The sequence below is a fragment of the Schistocerca americana genome, chromosome 7 (assembly GCF_021461395.2).
Source record: "Schistocerca americana isolate TAMUIC-IGC-003095 chromosome 7, iqSchAmer2.1, whole genome shotgun sequence".
Taxonomy (NCBI): Eukaryota; Metazoa; Arthropoda; class Insecta; order Orthoptera; family Acrididae; genus Schistocerca; species Schistocerca americana.
Window position 1 is genome coordinate 374049107 of NC_060125.1, and position 19792 is coordinate 374068898.

The 19792-nt window shown below is 39.7% G+C and overlaps 1 protein-coding gene across 1 annotated transcript in view; it reads left to right on the forward strand.

Moving 5' to 3' along the window:
• Positions 1-19538, forward strand: part of LOC124622017 (RING finger protein 121) — a 103578-nt gene extending 84040 nt beyond the window's left edge. The window contains exons 7-8 of the mRNA XM_047147569.1: positions 710-811; positions 18061-19538. Coding sequence (XP_047003525.1) covers positions 710-811; positions 18061-18181 — 223 coding nt within the window. The 3' untranslated portion in view covers positions 18182-19538. The remainder of the gene's footprint in view (positions 1-709; positions 812-18060) is intronic.
• The last annotated feature ends 254 nt before the right edge of the window (positions 19539-19792 follow it).

Below are 19792 nucleotides of genomic sequence, written 5' to 3' on the forward strand. Positions count from 1 at the left end.
TCTTGCTGATGAAGGCTGTGGCCAAAAGCTTTGTGTGTCTTTTAATTGTGCCTCTCTGCAACTTAACATGTCATCTTTATGGTAATTAGCAATCTATCTTTTCCTACACTGTTGGTATTTCTACTTAGATTTTCCATTGTTTATAGTTACAATTTGTTATAAATGTTCTCAAATGTGAAACTGAATTTTTGCAGTCCTTGTTAATAAAGGAAACAAGCTCCCTAAATGATTTCACATGTTTTTACAGTCAATTGTTACTTCCATCTCCTTTGCTTCACTTTGTGTGTTTCCTGCCCTCCAGTGGCACATTTGTTTCCCTGTACAATTTGTTTGTTATTTTGCACCTGCCTCATTCTCTCAGTGAAGTAACTTCTTTGTTCCCTGTTTTGACAGACAATTCTGTCCCACTCATGTTAACATCATTTGTTAACTTCCTGTGGTACATTAAATGAATTGGTTGGTGAGCGCACTTGTATGTTTTCAGATAACACTGGATACATAAATAAGAGTACTCCAGAACAGCACCATTGAACATATAAATATTTTAAATAGATCTTCATCTATTATAAGGGAACATCAGTTACTTAGATAAAAAGCAGTCATTTTTTATTCTATGAATGTTTTAATTTTCTATATTCTACATGTAATTAGAATATCATTGATGTATTTGCAATGTAACTCATTATTTAAGCCTTAACTATGAATACAGATTCCATGAATTTTGCATCCGTGGATGGTGCATTGTGGGTAAGAAACAGACTTGCCCATATTGTAAGGAGAAGGTAGACTTAAAGAGGATGTTCTGTAACCCGTATCCTTTAATTTATAATAATTTAAAAATTAAATGTTTTTACTTATATGTACACTAATGGCAAGTAAATGTGTGTGTGTGTGTGTGTGTGTGTGTGTGTGTGTGTTTGGCACTTAGCAAGAAAACAAATTACAAAGAATCAAGTAAAAAGGCTCTATTTACTGTGTTCTACACATTGTGTGATGTGTTTGAAAGTACATATTTTCTCGGGCAAATGCATGCATATGTTTGTTATTTTGCACCTGTCTCATTCTGCCAATGAAGAAGCTTCTTTGTTCCCTGTTTTGATGCACAATTCTGTCCTGCACGTGTTACCTAGCATTCTCTTCCCCAATGAAAGAACTAATAGTTTTGAAAGTTAGGATAATCTTTAAGCCCCTTTTACACAGTCGACTTTTGTTTCCTAAATTGACTACTCAAGATAAAGAGTGCAGCACCCCTAGCTTTCTGTTCCTGTACTACCTCTTGTTTGTTTTGAGTGGTCATTTTTGTTCACACATCAGCAAAAAAATTGGCGGTGATGTGAGTGCTGTCTGCTGTGCAGTTTGGTATGTGAATGGTGAAAATGAGGTTACGAGGCACTATTCTTTTCTGGAAAAATCGAAATACGTAACAGAATGTGAAAAGAGCAATGATGGTAGAGTTTATTAATGTCCAAAGCATAATTCATAGTGAAAGTTCTTGTCAACACTTGTGTGGTAAATTTTCTACACTCCTGAGAACTGAAAGAATAGGAAAAGTGTCATCCAAACATTTCAGAACATTTGCATGTATTTTCTCAAGAAAATATGTACTTACAAATACATCAGACAATGTGTAGAAAACAGTAAATAGTGCCTTTTTGCTTTATTCTTTGTAACTTGTTTTCTTGCTAAGTGGCAAATAACAACGAAAATTATTTTTCTCATCCAGTAAATCTGATTCTTTCACTGTTAAAATAGTTTTCATTAAAACTTTGTTCGTATGTTGTTTACATTCTTATTTTTGCATAGTATAGGTATTTTCTGTGTAAAACATAAATACTTATAGCTTTCAAATATTTTGTCTCTCTTGGAGGAGAACACTAGTAAGAAAAATGCTAGGATCTTAAGTAAATTTTTGATTTTCCACAAAAACAAAGCAATCAATGCAATAAAGATTAAGAAGGCACATAAGCAGAAAATCATTTTCTATAACAGGAGTGAGCTCGATCAGGATAGGTTATAACTTTTGATATTTGCAGGCGTTACCAGAATCCTGTGTTTCTGCGCATGCGTAGTATACAGCATACTAGGAAATTTAGAACTTCACACTTGACAGTCTGTAGATCCTTGCTGATTCACACACAGGCACGAAAGGCGGACACGCTTCGAGTAGTCGATTTTGACCAGAAGGTCAGTCATGTAGAACAGGCTTTATGTACTTTTTTGTAGGTGTATCAGCAGTACTAAATATTTCTTTAGTGAAGTTTCTTTTTGATATAGTTGGTGTTGGATGCCACATAAATTGAAAAATGTTTGTGTACCCCTGAAACTTTCCTTATTTGGGAGCCCAAAGCTGAGTGATAGAAAAAGCAAACAAACTGAGCTGTATTGACTTTGGGGCTGGTGGCATGGTTAACTGATACATTGGAATGAAGAGACTACTTACAGCATTAGTTTTGGAGCCTCGTAATTGCGGGACAACTTCTGGGCACCAAGTTGATAAACATTTGAAACAATGCATGGATTTACTGTCTATATTGGTAAGTGCCAGACAACAGATCCAAAGTAACATACATTCCATTTCTGTTTTTTTTTTTCCTCCTTCACATTCACTCCCTCCTTCTTTTTCCACTTCCCTCTCATTCCCCCTCTCTCCCATCCCCATATCCTTCTCCTGTTATCACGCTCCTCTCCTGCCCCCAAATGCCGCTCCCCCGCACATGTTTCGTCTCCCAGCCACGCGCCCAGCCCGTCTCTCGGCCACCCGCCCCTCTTAGCTCTCTGCGTGTTTTTCCTTTCCTATCTCCACACCTTGCTTTCCACACATCCACCCATTCCTCCAGAACATGTGCCCGAGTTCAAACTTAAGGTTTTACATAGAGCAATTGTTATTTATCCTGTAAACTCATCATAATGAACTCAACTAACTCTTTTCACGTTTGATATCCAAAGAACCATGTTTGTAAGTAACCAAATGGATTTCTACACTTATAAATAACTTTACCAATGCGCCTTTATTTTCATATTAAGTGTGTACCACGTTCGCAACAAAACAGAAGACTTCTTGACAGCAGAATGTGGTACAGTATCCTGAGTGGAGAGAATTGATAGACACTGAAGCAATTTCGGGTGTGCGCTAGTGTAGTGTGTTAGGGCCATTGACTGACTAATGCAGAGAGACAAAAGAACACTGATGCTGGAATCCTAACTCATTTTATTGTTTGGTTTCTCTTCCAGTAATTGTAGCACAGCCGGCCAGCAGCTTTTAAAAGTAGTAGGAGGCTTTTTACTTGTTCGTTATTAGACACAGTTTCTTCAGAAATTAATGACCTTTGTATTGTGGCCCCCAGTACTTCACATTGAAAGATTGTACAGGGTTATTACAAATGATTGAAGCGATTTCACAGCTCTACAATAACTTTATTATTTGAGATATTTTCACAATGCTTTGCACGCACATACAAAAACTCAAAAAGTTTTTTTAGGCATTCACAAATGTTCGATATGTGCCCCTTTAGTGATTTGGCAGACATCAAGCCGATAATCAATTTCCTCCCACACTCGGCGCAGCATGTCCCCATCAATGAGTTCGAAAGCATCGTTGATGCGAGCTCGCAGTTCTGGCACGTTTCTTGGTAGAGGAGGTTTAAACACTGAATCTTTCACATAACCCCACAGAAAGAAATTGCATGGGGTTAAGTCAGGAGAGCGTGGAGGCCATGACATGAATTGCTGATCATGATCTCCACCACGACCGATCCATCGGTTTTCCAATCTCCTGTTTAAGAAATGCCGAACATCATGATGGAAGTGCGGTGGAGCACCATCCTGTTGAAAGATGAAGTCGGCGCTGTCGGTCTCCAGTTGTGGCATGAGCCAATTTTCCAGCATGTCCGGACACACGTGTCCTGTAACGTTTTTTTCGCAGAAGAAAAAGGGGCCGTAAACTTTAAACTGTGAGATTGCACAAAACAGGTTAACTTTTAGTGAATTGCAAATTTGCTGCACGAATGTGTGAGGATTCTCTACCGCCCAGATTCGCACATTGTGTCTGTTCACTTCACCATTAGGAAAAAATGTTGCTTCATCACTGAAAACAAGTTTCGCACTGAACGCATCCTCTTCCATGAGCTGTTGCAACCGCGCCAAAAATTCAATGTGTTTGACTTTGTCATCGGGTGTCAGGGCTTGTAGCAATTGTAAACGGTAAGGCTTCTGCTTTAGCTTTTTCTGTAAGATTTTCCAAACTGTCGGCTGTGGTATGTTTAGCTCCCTGCTTGCTTTATCCATCGACTTCCGCGGGCTACGCGTGAAACTTGCCCGCACGCGTTCAACCGTTTCTTCACTCACTGCAGGCCGACCCGTTGATTTCCCCTTACAGAGGCATCCAGAAGCTTTAAACTGCGCATACCATCGCCGAATGGTGTTAGCAGTTGGTGGATCTTTGTTGAACTTCGTCCTGAAGTGTCGTTGCACTGTTATGACTGACTGATGTGAGTGCATTTCAAGCACGACATACGCTTTCTCGGCTCCTGTCGCCATTTTGTCTCACTGCGTTCTCAAGCGCTCTGGTGGCAGAAACCTGAAGTGCGGCTTCAGCCGAACAAAACTTTATGAGTTTTTCTACGTATCTGTAGTGTGTCGTGACCATATGTCAATGAATGGAGCTACAGTGAATTTATGAAATCGCTTCAATCATTTGTAATAGCCCTGTATGTAGTGTGGTCTCATCCCCCTCACCACTTAGTCTGCACTTGGGGACTTTTTTCTCTATACCCATCACGTGCAGGTGTTGCTTGAAGTTCCCATGGTCAGTCATCAGTCCTATCATGACTTTAACATGTCTCTTGTCCCAGCACAGGATTTAGTGATGGTTAGGATAGGTTTCGATGTACCAAATGAATTATATATTCCTTACATTGTGCCAGAATGGGGGCGATCTGCAGTGTAATAAACTCAGAAGAAGAACTTCAAAAAGCCAAGATCACTAGTAAAACATTTCTTTCGAAAACCAGTTTCAGTAAGACTAAGTTACCATCTTCAGATCTGCAATGGACGGAACTAAGTTGACAGGACTATAGGTTTACAAGTCAAGTATAACAACGCGCAAAATTAATTGTCCATACACTTGGAAAAATAACATACATTATGCTCTACAAATTAATTTAATTTCCTCCATCTATGCTATATCGTGTCACATCATGAATATGCATGTAAAGACCATGTTTATACATGTTGTTTATTTTAAATTTGACATGCCTATGTCTAGTGATCTTCATGATCTTCACATGCGTATTTGTTATGACATGATACATGGCCCATATGGGGGGATTACGTAAATTTGTAGAGCAGAAGGTATCTTACTTTTCCAAGTATATGGATAATTAATTTTGTACATTGTTATGCTTGACTTGTAAACTTATTACCCTATCGACTTAGTTCTATCTGTCGCAGATATGAAGATAGATGATAATGTAGTCTTACTGAAACTGGTTATCAGGATAAAAGCTTTACTAGTGATCTTGGCTGTTTGAAGTTTTTCTTCTGAGTTTACCGCCAAATGGAGTCATTAGACCTGTCCTGGCCAGCCTGTCAGCTGTTCATCATCACTGATTCCTGTATGACCAAGTATCCACAGCTGGTTTATCCCGTTGCTTCCCACTAGCCTCACAACTCACAAGGGCTTCATGGCATTCAGCAATGACATGTGTCATCTTTGATCTCATTGCAGGGTTCATGGAGGTTTCAGAACTGCTTGGCTCTCTGAATGAATATAGATGCCATGATCCTTGTAGCACCATTCACAGAGTCTCCTCCAAATGCACTTTGGTTGTAGATATTTCTGGCTGGAATTCCATGGCCAGCTTCCCAAGAGGCTGCACCTTGCGCGCTCTCTCTCTCTCTCTCTCTCTCTCTCTCTCTCTCTCTGTATCTATCTTAATCTAGTGTAGGCTGTACCCCATATCCTCCACCTTCATCTGTTTTTTATCCTTCAGTAAACCAGATTATGTCTGTCATTGCTCTCTACTTCCACTTACTACCTTGAAAGGTTTATTGAAGCAGCTGAAAGTTTTTGTATAGTCAGTTGGCAGTTTCACAGCCATTCTGATATTTACGCATTATATAGGTTAGTGTTTCTGGATTTCCTAAAGGTCCCCAGTTATTTACAGTTTTTAATCTGTATCCCCCTGCTGGGGTCTCCATTGTAAACCAAAGGTGTAATGGGGGCATTTTCAGCTTGGCCTCTATGCCAGCAGTGGGTGTGCTGCTGCTGTACTTCTACCTGCTGTGGCTAAGCAGGCCAATCTCTTAATCTTGCCAAGCTCCTTAGCAGCAACCTTCTGTTGCACTTTATTCCACCATATTGTGTAGCTCCACAAATTATCATAGGACTTATTACAATGATGTATATACAGTACATGCTCTTGGGGCTTCGACCCCAGTTTTTACCACTGGCCCTTCTAGGGCATATATGAGTACATTTTGCCTTGAAACACATGTTCTTTATATGTGGTGTCCAAGATAATTTCACATCCAGGATTACCCCTAGATACTTCACTGGCCTCCTGCTGGTATAATTTTGTCAAAGTGTTTGAGATTCCAGTAGTGGTGTCCTGGATATGATCCCTCATAAACAGTACAACAGTTTTCTTGGAACCGGCCCATAGATCCTGTTTGCTGCACCAGTTTTGACCCAATTCTCAGTGCTCATTGTGCCATTGTTCTAACAGCATTAGCAAGTTTGCCAAGAACTACTATGACCAAATCATATGTGTATCTATGGCAAAAGTAACATCTTGTATTTAACTCTTCAATGAGTTCGTTCACCTCTGTGTTCCACAGTAGTGAGGACAGAACCTTTCCTTGTGGATACCCTTTGATGATGTTGATCACCGTTTTCTCTTTGAGCCTGTTGGCTTCCACCTTTAGTGTACTCAGCATGATTTTAATCCACCTACATGCAGCCCCTTCAGTATCCAGGAAGGTGCAGAGAGCAATTCCCAGAATTTTCCACCTTCCCCACAAGTTGGTGAAGTGCTGTTTTACATGATTTGCCTGGGTGATATGCATGTTGGTTTATATGTAGAGGATCCTCAGTGAACCTCCCCTTCCTAACGTGCTCCTTAAACAGTTTTCTAATGTCTTTAGGAGAAAGGATAGGCTGGTCTCGTATTCTCAGCCTTGGTGTGGTCAATTCACCATCCTCCAAGCATTAGAAATGGCTCCTGCTTCTAGGCTGACTCGAAATAGTCTGCATAGCAATCTAAGTAGCCCCTCTCTTGCTTGTTGCAGTGGAGCTGGAAACATCCCATCAGGGCCTTGTGACTTGAATGGTTGAAACATTGGATTTTTTTGGAATCAACACACTCTCTGGCAGAATCTCCCTTTTGTTTCCTGTAAACCAGTACCTCCCATGGATTGAATCTTGGCCTGTGTTATTTGCCAGAGTGCAATGAGGGAGGTTGAGTCTTGAGGAGCACATCCAGCATCTGATGTGATGACCTTTTATACTCACCATCTTCCTTCCTTGGAGTGGGTCCTGGTTTAGTTAGTATTCTAGTGAGGATTTTATGAACTCTGGCACATGTAGCTGTATCTTCCACTTCCTCACAGAATACCTTCCAGGATGATAGTTTCGCTTGCTTAATTGCAAAGTTGTATTTAGCAAGAGCCTCCCAATAGTTTGTCCATTGTCCTTTCCTGCTTCCAGTGTTAAACAGTCTTCTTACCTGCTTCCTTTACAATTGCAGGTTATTGTTACACCAAGGTTCATTCCTGTTTGTGCATTTCCTGCTGATATGACAGTTTAAGTAAAAGATCATATGGCAATTTCACTTCATCTACCATTTACTCAAGACATATTGGATTCCTTATTGAAGTTTTGACTTTGGAGAGGCATGGGTTTAGGTTTCTCCTATGTGAGTCTGTCTGTTTTGCTATGATTCCTATTGGTCACGGTCTATTTAGCATATTCTCTGAACTGATATACATGGAATATGTTACTGGATAGATAAAACAATCTACTCACCAAGAAGCAGCAGAAGCAAGGGAAAACATATATAAAAGGTTAAGTAAATGTGCATGCTTTCAGAGCCAGTTACTACTACTTCTGGCAAAAGGGTTGAAGAGGAAGGAAAAGGACTTGTGAGGTTTAGGAAATCATGAGAGTTCGGAAAAGTTGCCCGAACCCCGGGTCAGGTGAGACCTATCAGACAGAATGAGAAGGAAAGACCGTTGAGAACTACACTGGATGAAATTTGAAAACCTAAGAGCTTAACAGTTGGAAGATAGAGTAGTAAGCAAGATAGAGATTACTGACAAAGAGCTAATAAGAGCAGAAAGCTAAATGCATTGTATGTGATTGAGGTGGAGGGCAGGGAAAAAGAGACAGGTAAGAAAATAAAAGACATAGAAAACTATAAGGGGTGAAGAATGGAATAGTTACTGAGAAGAAATGCTGAGCCCGAAGAACTTAATATAAATTAATGCCAGATGTGTGGTGAGAACCAAGGAAATGGTGTAACACCAGTTCTCATTAGCAGAGTTCTGAGAAACTGGTATCTGGTGGAAGAACCCAAATGACTCATGTTGTGAAACCGGCACCGAGGTCCCAATTGTCATATTGCGTAGCATGCTCTGCAACAGGATGTTGTGTTTTTCCAGTATACATCCTCTGTCTATGCCCATTCATTATAACTGATAACTTGTCAGTAGCCATATCAGTATAAAAAGCCAGATAGTGTCCCATTGGATGACTCAGGGCCGCAGTTACCCCTTACTGTCTTGCAGGTGATCTGCAACACTTAAATCCGCCAACCTGCCGCCATGGTCAGTTCTGATGTCTTTGGTTATCCTGACGGTAACGTGTGAGCACTCTTTAAGTACAGTTTCAGTTCCTGTTCTTGTATTGCCCTCAGGAATTTGTCATTGACTTCCTCCACACCTTTTAGTTGACTACCCTCCCGTCCTCTCCCAAGATCTTTTGTTTTTGCACATGTGCTCTCTCAGACAGTCTCTGGAGGAGTATCGTTAAGAAGTTTCAGCGCCCAAATTGATATATTTGCAGTCTTGAAGAGCTCAGTCACAGTCTTGACCAGAAGCTCCGCACTCTCCCATTGATATATCTTGGGCACTATCTCCTTAAGCCTGTCCACTGTTCCCATTCCTTGACAGACAAAGATTAGAGCACCCTTGTTCACATAGACACTCGTCACTTTGGGGCCTGGACTTTCATCCCCCCCCCAATAGGGGTAAGTTCAGGTAAAAATAATGGAGCTGGACAGCGATCACGCACCCTTCTCTGCCAAGGCTGAATAATACTAAAATGTGGTGACTTTGGTGACCAGGGGAGATGCAATAGTTCATCGTCATGCTCACATAACTGGCCGTGCATGATATGAGTAATGTGAACAGGTGACCTGTCGTCTTCGAAAAGAGCATAATCACTGAGGACCAGACATTGTACCGTGGTTTGGACCTGATGAGTCAAAATGATTACATGATCCTTAGTGGTAATTTGGAATTGCAAAGTAACCACAGGGCCCTTGAAGTACCAAGATGTGGCTGCCCAAACCATCACCATAACCTACCAAATTTCATTTATGGGATGTAAACATGCCCAGAAGTTGGAAACCGTGTGAAACAAGACTCATCCAATATAATAACAGTCTTCTATTGCTCCACAGTCTATGTTTCATGGCTTCAGCACCACAATTTCCTTTTGAGGGCAGTCACATTGCTGATGAGTGGTTTGGGAATTCGAGCTCACGCTGCAGTTCCCTGCTTATGGAGCTCCCTTTGGGGTTTTTTGGTGCTGACAGTGTTCCGCAAGTGCAGCATTTAGTTGTACAGTGACTTATGTAACTGGTGTCCTCTTATCTTTTGTCACAATCCTCTTCAATGATCACCTGTCACAATCACTCTGCACACACTCTCACCATGTTCTAACTTAATGGATGATGTTTCTCCACTTTCTGTATGTTGTTGTTGTGGTCTTCAGTCCTGAGACTGGTTTGATGCAGCTCTCCATGCTACTCTATCCTGTGCAAGCTTCTTCATCTCCCAGTACCTACTGCAACCTACATCCTTCTGAATCTGCTTGGTGTATTCATCTCTTGGTCTCCCTCTACGATTTTTACCCTCCATGCTGCCCTCCAATACTAAATTGGTGATCCCTTGATGCCTCAGAACATGTCCTACCGACCGATCCCTTCTTCTAGTCAAGTTGTGCCACAAACTTCTCTTCTCCCCAATCCTATTCAATACCTCCTCATTAGTTATGTGATCTACCCATCTAATCTTCAGCATTCTTCTGTAGCACCACATTTCGAAAGCTTCTATTCTGTATATGTGGTACAAATCTTCAATACGGTGCCACTTGAAATCTCCAAACACTTCAACTACCTTAGTTATGCAAGCACCCTCTGTATGAGCACAAACAGTTTGTCCGCATTCAAATTCACTTACCTCTGACTGTGAGACACTTGCAATGTATGGAGCACATCACACAGGTGCAACTTGCAGTCAAATACAGGGTGTTCAAAAATAAAAGTTGAATGCTTTGGGAGGTGATAGCACTCATTGAAACAAGAAAACTAAGTGCAATAAATATAGGTCCGGGAATACATACTTTCTTAGAGAAGTCCAGTAAACATGGGTCCGGAGATGTATACTGCCTGTGATAAACACGTCTTTACAGGAAGCGTTCAACGTGGTGTCCATTCATGATGATGCACCCCTCTGCCCTCTTTTGTAAGGAATGAAGCTTCCTTTGAAGTATAACTGGTTGTTGTTGTTGTACCTGCTGGCACGCATTGATTCATGACCCTATAGTGTCCTCAGGTTGTTGATTGGCATAACATAGGCTAATTCCTTTTAGAGGTTGGAGGTCTGGGGAACAAACAGGACAAGGTGTGCACCCCCCCGCCCCCCCCACCTTGGCACCTATCATATGTTTGCGCACATTGTGGCAAAAGTGTACTGGTGCATCATCATGCATGAACCACATTTTTATTTGTTGCTGCAACGGCACAGCCTCCAACAAAGTAGGCAATACGTTAATGAGAAATTCCAGATAACGCACCCCAGTTAATCTTTGTGGTAGCACATATGGTTCTATTAATCTATTGCCAAGCACATTTGCCCTTACGTTCATTGAGAACCAGTGTTGATGCCATTTTTCTGAATTGCTTGGGGATTTACATCTGCTGATACATGCTAGTTATGGAAATTCACATTCACAACACTGTCTTTTGTGAACCCTGCGTCATCGGTAAATAAACTCTTGGATGTGACCAGTCAATCTGCTGTACACTTCTGAAACAGCCATTGCTCGAACCAATGTGTGCTTTGACGATCCTGTGTCCTTAGGGCCTGAATGTGCTGTACATGATAAGGGTACAGCAGTTATTCATGAAGTTCCCACCTCCCCCCTCCCCAGATAAGAGAATGAGACATGCCTTCTGCTGCTGCTAATCATCACATGCTGGTGAGAGGGTTTTCTCCCACTGAACTTAGTGCACACTCCTCCGTGTCAGGCATGCGGACTGTGTGGGGTGCTCCCCTGTTACTCTTCCAAGGTGCAAGGGTACCTGTTTCCCTCAGATGCTGGGAAAGTCTGCTGAACAGCTTATCAGAGGGTACCCTGCATGGGGATATTTTTTAGCATAGAGGGCACGGGCTCGTAGGCTACGTCCATTTGTTAAACTATAGCAGAATATCGTATCTGCCATTTCTCTTGGCGAGTAGCAGGCTTCCATTGCTAACAAATGGTGGAAGAGAGAAAATGTAGATGTATTACACCATTTTTAGGTAGAAACAGTGCAAAACGGTAACATACAAGTGAATTTGCATTTGGAAGAAGGTAAAACACCTTAATACATATCCAGGGTTGACAGTACTGTATAATAAGGCACACAAACATGATGAAAACTGACATTGCATACAACATGACCCATAACACAAAACTGACTGCAGACCACCTAACAGTAGTAGAGTACTGTGACTAAGATATCATAATATCCGATACATTTGATGGAACGCCAGTACAATGAATGTGCTAATATCCATAACCAAGCATCACACAGTCCTTACTGTAAACAAATTTATCTCGGAAAGTATGTGTTTCCAGACCAGTGTTCATTGGACTTATTTATCTTGTTTTGATGAGTACTACCATGTCTCAAAGCATTCAACACTCTTTTTCGAACACCCTGTATAACAGTGCAACCTGCAGGCTTGGCTAGCATTTGCATTTATGTTCGAGGGTGCATATCTCACAATGTTGTTGTTGTTGTTCCCCCTCCCCCCCCTCCCCCCCCCCTCCCCCTAGCTCTCAGGGAAATGAAAAAAAAAGTGTAGTCAGATTTTTTTTCCTTTCAAGAAAATGATTTAAAAATCAGTGTTACACAGGTTTTTAACAGGGTGGGAACTGGAAGTTTTTTACAGTTACTTACAAGTCACCAATTGTCTTCAAAAATATTAAAAATACCTTATACCCCCAGTTCTAGCCCCCCCTGCAGACTATCATATGGGCTTCCTTGAATAGAACTATTTTATTAATAGTCGAGAATTTCCCATGTATTCTCGTAAGTCATCATAACATTGTTTCGTCTATGTCATTGCTAACAACAGCATAAAAACATTTCACAATTATTTGATGATTTGTGTGAAAACAAAGTGCTTTCCATTGAAGTGCTGTCTTCCATTCTATATGAATGGTGAACCAGTTAATGCACTGAAGATGATTTTGTTGCTTGTAAGTAATATCTGTAGAAATAACTGAAAATACAATGTTACAAACTTTGTTGCACTTTCACCTATCAGAATGTTAAATTAAAATCATCACATTAATATTGAGAAATCATATGAATAACATTAATTGTGGTGCTTCGTTATGTAGTGTTAACGTGGGAAGTTGCCCAGAGCTTAAAACCAGATATAGATGAGAAAAGCTGGCAACTGCTTTCAAAGTTCTCCACTGAGGAGAGAGGGGCACATACTGTCTAAATGTATTTATGGTTCACACCGGTTACCAATAGTAGCCCCAATTTTGACAGCTATCATTCATTCCCATCACTCTTTGGTATCTGTGGGCTTCACATCTGCAGTGATAAGTACAAGGGCGTTCAATATGTAATGCAACACATTTTTGTTCTCAGCCAGTTTCAGTTGAAAAAATGCTAAATTTGTTGTGGGACATTGTGGAATATTCTCGCTTCAGTCCCTGTAGTTTTATGAAGTTCCTATAGGTGTCGGCACTATACGTAGCCATCAAAAAGACGTTTGTTACGGAGGTGCATTCCAGGAAAAGAGCTGTCATTGAGTTGCTTTTCACAAACAACTTGAGCATCGCAGATATTCATAGGTGCAGGGAGAATGCCTGTGGAGACCTGGCAGTGAACAAAACCACATTGAGTCATTGGGTAAGGCATCTGTCTTCATCGCAATGAGATCACATAAACTCGTTTTGATCTCCCACGTTTTGGCTGGCCCCACACAGCTGTGCTAGCCTGAGGAAATTGAAGAAATGGCTTCAGCATGTTTGTCCCCCATAAAAATGCGAATGGACCTCTTCTTCTCAGTGACAACACAATACCTCACACAAGTTTGTGCACATGAGAGGAGCTCATAAATCTTCATTGGACTGTTCTTCCTCATCCACCGTACAACCCGGATCTTGCACATTCTGGTTTCCATCTGTCTGGCACTCTATGGGAAGCAGTATGTGGATAATGGTTATTGATGCAACAAGACGTTGGTTCTAATGTCAACAGGAGAGTGGTGATAATGTGCAGGCATACAGGTCCTTCCAGTAAGGTGGCATAAGGCCTCACAATGAATGGAGGTTATGTTAAAAAATATGGTTCCATAGTCCAATGAGTGAGGAATAATATGCTGTATGGGGGGGGGGGGGGGGGGGGGAAATGTTGCATTACTTATTGAATGCTCCTCGTAGAAGTTATCCAAATGTACCTACAATCTTATCTGAAAACCTACAGACATAACAGTAGCCTGTCAAATTGTTTAGTAAACAAATCACTTAAGATTCCAATAAACTTATTACCACTGGGAAGCAGCTACTGACCTACATGCCTAATATCACCAGGTCTTGAAAATCTCTACCACATTATATTCCAGAACTTTGGTTATCTTTCTTTGGACTGTGAGGTAAGATGGCAACCTATCCATAATTGCATCGTCGTCCACTAAAATGGTATCCTGTCACTCATCAACCTCTGCAATAACCTGTGCCTGTGGTACTTCCAAACCTCCACCCCCATACGTCATTATTCTGTGGACGAATCTGGTGGTAAAGCTGTTCTACATCTAGATATCTACTCTGTAAACCGCTATGTGTTCTACATCCACATAGGTACTCTACAAACCACTATGAAGTGCATAGAAGTTAATGGGCCCTATGTGGCATAGTATCTCATGTTAGGATTTATTTCCATTCCAGTCAGTTGTGGAGAGGAGGAAGAATGCATTTTTAAATGCTTCTGTGCATGCTGTAATTTGGCTATTATTGTCATTTCTCTCTAGGTTCTTTACTTAATACTGTTTTTTGAAACTATATATGTAGGGCACTTTCATCTTAAAATCATACAGGACATGGCAATTCATGATCATGAATTTCTCTGGAAAAATACATGTTAGACCTCTATGTTACATGCATTAAGCAATAAATATTTTCAATTTATTTTGGTTTTTGTGAATGGTATAGTCATTTGAGAAACATAAATTTTGTAAGTAAGTCTTGAAACACTAGAAAACTAAAAGAAAACACAACTAATAAAGCAAAAGTACTGGAGACCTGGCAGATGTTTTGCTTTAAAGCTCCCTCTTCATACATTAAACAATGGAAAATCCAGGATGGAGTGTAACAATATTATGAGAATGATAGTTGCTACTCACCATGTAGTGGAGATGCTGAGTCACAGATATACAAAAATTTTAATTTTTTTTTGTACTCGTTTTTTTTTTTGGGGGGGAAAGTCACAGAATGCTAATTTGCTTGTTGTATTACCTCATTCCTCTGATTCAGTTATAAACAAAATTTTCTCTGCTTCAGCGATCTGTGTTGTGTAAACAGTTATTACAAAAAATTTAAAGAATGCACACACCAATTTTTTACAATTTATTTGCTCAAAAGCCCTCATCACAAAAGTTATCAAAGTTGCACTATATAGTGTTTGGTTAATGTGTTAGTAGTTATTGCAATCAAAGTTGGCAAAATTTGTCTGTGTGTAGTGTTAGAAACTTTTCAACATTCTGCGTATTTCAGTCATTGAATTTCTAGTGTGTAATAAACTTGTTGGCAGCACTCTTTCCAGCCTTTTTATGTTTTTAATAATCAAATAAGAACTAGCCCATGAATCATTCTGCATAGAGTTTTGTGTTTAGTTTAAACTTTTTGTTAGATACAGTGTCAGTGAGGAAATACTAAAGTAAAAGGGTTAGGTGTGTGGGCCATGAAGAAAGGCACAAGAAGGTGGTGTTTAAGAAGAGTGAAAAACAATTCACAGTTGTTGGAAATCTGTCAGGGGCATTGCAGAAATATCTTGGTCCACAAGAAACTGCGTTACCACCACATCCACTGTGCAAGAAATGCCATACTCGCTACAACAATAAATGTAGTGATAACATACCTAAACGATCACCGTAATCAGAGGGTGAAACTGAAGAAGACAGTGCAGATGTCTATATTACTGGGTGTGAAGTTGTTTATGCCTTGAATGTTAGCATTTCTGTTGTAGCCCCTAATATATCCTGCCTTAAACACCCAGACAAGATGATAAGCACAAAAAGGATGGTATGTACAAAGAAAAGTGGAAGAACTTGAAATAAATTTTACACAAACAACATCTTCAAAACTTTGTGAAGCATGTAAAGCAGATGCACCTGGTGCAGAACCTGAAGGTAGTGACATGTGCACCCAGTGTGATGTGTGGTTTCCAAACCTAAACATTGCTATCTTGGCAGCCACCTATACTGAGAAAGTACGTTTACTGACACTGATACAAGATAGCTACTCCAAGCAGAAAATATAGAAATACATACCGACTTCCTCACATTATTTGGTTTCAAAAAGCTTTTAAAATAAAGAATGAAAAATGTATTTGGGTTTTCCCAGATTCCTACTGCAAGATGCAAGATTATACACTTAATGATGATGATGATGATGATGATGATGATGATGATGGCAAAGGCTGCAGCAGGCAAAATCCTATTCAGGCTGATGTTATTTCTGTTAGTGAAAATGGTGTAAGTAAAAAATGTAAAAGGATACATGACAAGATCAATAAGAAAAACACACCTCCTAATGAGAAAAGAGAACACAAATTAAAAAATTGGTCTCATAAAATTCTACTCCTTGTGACCAAAACTGGTAAAATGCCAGCCAGTGGAGGAATTATGCACTAAATTGAAACTAATTTATTTCACCATAAGCAGTGTCACAGGGAAGAAGTACACAGAGAGGGACATGATGCTTTTGTATATACATCAAGAGCAGCAAGAAAAATTTGCAGGAGTCTGCTTGTGTCCTGGTGCTGAAGGAATCTGCATGATACTGACAGTGACTTAACCTACGCGATGTGGGACGGAGGTGAATCTGCGCCCTTTGTGGCACACGGTCCTCGACGACATGGTTCGTTTCACAATTCCTGTAGGCTGACTCTTTCGGCCATATATTTAAATAAGAGTACAATGCTCGTTAACTCACACACCTCCTCTTCATAAAATGTTGGCGTGCCATATATGTTACGAAGTAGTGCCCAAATTTATAAGACATAAATTTATAATACAATAACATAAATACCCTAAGCACCAGATCAATAGTGTAATTATTTGTAGTGGTCTTGATGCAGCATGCTTTAAATTTAAAGAAACTTATATCTAACATAAACTATGAATTGTGGCATATTAATTAAAAGCCAAATAAGACTATACATTCATCAGAATAGACTGTCTACTGAAATGCCGCAGAAGCATCAGCACCATTGCGCTCACTTTCACAGAACCTTCTTGTCACAACGAAGTCATTGATCCAGACGTCATCAGAGTCACTTTTATACCTACTTTCTACTCTGAATAGGTGTAGATGTAGAAGATTAATCATGCTCAGATTCATTTCCTGGCATATCTGCGGGAGAAAAATTCATAAGAACAAAATCTGTGAAAATAATATGATAAATGTATGCAGCAAATCAGCGTCAAACAAATCTTGACTTACCACTATTTTCAGATGACGTATAATCTAGATTGTTGTAAAATACTCCATTTTTGTCGTCTGTAGACTCATCAAGTACTTCATAAATCATTTGCTCTAAATGTTTCTTCTCTCACATTTTGTACACAAAATCAACACAACAGCACACAAAACAGAGAAAACTCTTAATTTCAGGTGAAGCCTACAAAGCAAGCAATTTTAACTTAGGTTTCAGTAAGGAAGAAATTTTCCAGTGAAGCCACTACTGCCAATTAGCAGTTACAGTGGAGACTACAACATCTGTAGGCCACACAGACTCTGCAGGTATCATAAATATACATTCAGTACTGAGGAAAATAATTGTAGCTGGCGCGACGTAGTATTACGTCCACTGCACTTTCCCTTTCCTGCAAGCGTCATAATATTAAGTCAGCCACATGCTAATTGTTAAAAAAAGTGAAGTGTCAGTATACTATGATTATAGTATGTCCATCCTAAAATATTTGAGATAGTTACCATTGTCTTTTAGCAATGGCTGTGTATGTCTGCTATGACTAACTGTAGAAAATGATGTTCACATTTCAACAGCAGTGCCGCAGTGTTGCCACAGTTCTAGGTGACTGTGGTTTTTAGTCAGTATTAGTGGCAGCCATTTGCACTACACGACTGAAAGCTGGAAAAAGTCTTGTGAAGTTTTAGGAATCTTCTCTTTTCATATGGAGTGTGGTAACAGTAATCTTGTAAGTCCGCTAACAAAACAATATAAGAGAAAAACAAATTTACTTTTATTGAGATGTGATACTACAGTTTCCAATACTGTCTAATTACATGTACTAATCCTTAACAGAAATTAGATGGGAAAGACCCCATGTTCTCTATGGACAGCTACTCGACTGGCTGAGATGGCTGGTTGCATGGCAACCACTAATTTTGTTCCTTGTGCAGGGGATCAATTGGACGTTGGGACTTGAGTGATTGCATATTTTGCATGTTGTTTTATTTGTTTCATTACAAATTGTCCATTGTAATAGATTTGTTTTGTGTATGATGTGATAGTGCTGTTTCTTGGAAGTTCTGTCCAATTTCCATGATCTTCCAAGGTTGCGTTTCCCCATTTATTACTTTGTGCCTAAGGACATGTACGAATGTGTACAATGGGAAATTTTGAGCAGTGTGCTATAAACATCTATTTTTTACATACCAGTACCAATGAAATCTACAAATAGTACTTCATGAGTGAGAGGGCACAGAGAGAGAGAGAGAGAGAGAGAGAGAGAGAGAGAGAGAGTCTGTAATTGTTTTAGTTTTAATTTGCCCATTTTATGCTCATCTTTTTTGTACACACTGTCTTTCAGTGGTTCAGATTCCATGTGTATATGCAACATATGAGATGCTGAAAGTTTTATGTTGTTTACCATTAATTATTGACTTCTGATTCCATTGTAAACTATTAAATATAGATGCTTTATAAGAACCTGTAATAAAGAAGTGTATGACAGTCTGAATAATTTGGATGAATTCAGCATTTTCATAAGTGGAATGCACTTTCGTCATGTGGGAAAATGGAAAAAAAATTGAGATTATATAATAAAGTTTTTCCTCTTTAGTGGGCAGCTACCAGTATAGGAGAGAATTGGGAAAGGGAACAGTCAAATGATTGTGAAAACATTTTTAAATGAAATGTGCTTTGAATCAGTTATTACGATACTTCGTTTACACTGACTTAACAAATATTGTTGATGTTAATCTATACTTATCTTTATATACAGACTGCTGAAATAAAAAGACTTCTAGTCAGATTTTCAAAGATCACTTTTTTATATATCTTCTGCACCCATACATTAAATTAATTGTAACACTGCTCAGATACCAAAAATTTGGTAACTATTTTCCTTGTAGTTACATGAATAATAACTCACAAAAATAAACGTAAAATTTGTGCAGAAGGAAGAATATGAAACTACCATCGAATACATGATACAAAAAAAAGCATCATATCTGTGGTCAGCAGAAAACTGGCTGCTGTAATAAAAAGAAATAATTCTGATAAATTTTTTCACAAATCTGGTCACTAGGTCTCCAAAATTTTTGTGAAAACTGGAAGCTTAAGTATGTAAACACACATTAAAGAATATAAAAACATGTTTCAAACATTAGCATAAAACTTTTGTTCCACTACGTACTGCCTCTCCCCTTATTTATTGTTTGTCTACCCCTCTTCCAAACTGTTGTTTGTCCTATTGTCCCATCCCCCCATCTGTTGTTTATTCCCGTCTCCTCTCTCTCTCTCTCTCTCTCTCTCTCTCTCTCTCTCTCTCTCTCTCTCTCTCTCTCTCTCTCTCCCCCCCCCCCCCCCCCTCTCCCTCTCACCCCCCCCCTCCCTCTCCCCCTCCCTCCCTCCCTCCCTCCCTCCCTCCCCATTTCTGTACTTTGTTAATTACTGTGAATAAAGGTAGTGGACATTTTTCTCCAGGAATATTACTACTGATTGCTGGTGCAGAGTGATTATAAGTGAATTTCAGTTTTATAAAGTTTTAAGATGTTTGACTTCAACCGTCCAAACTATTCAGGTTCTGTCATATGCAC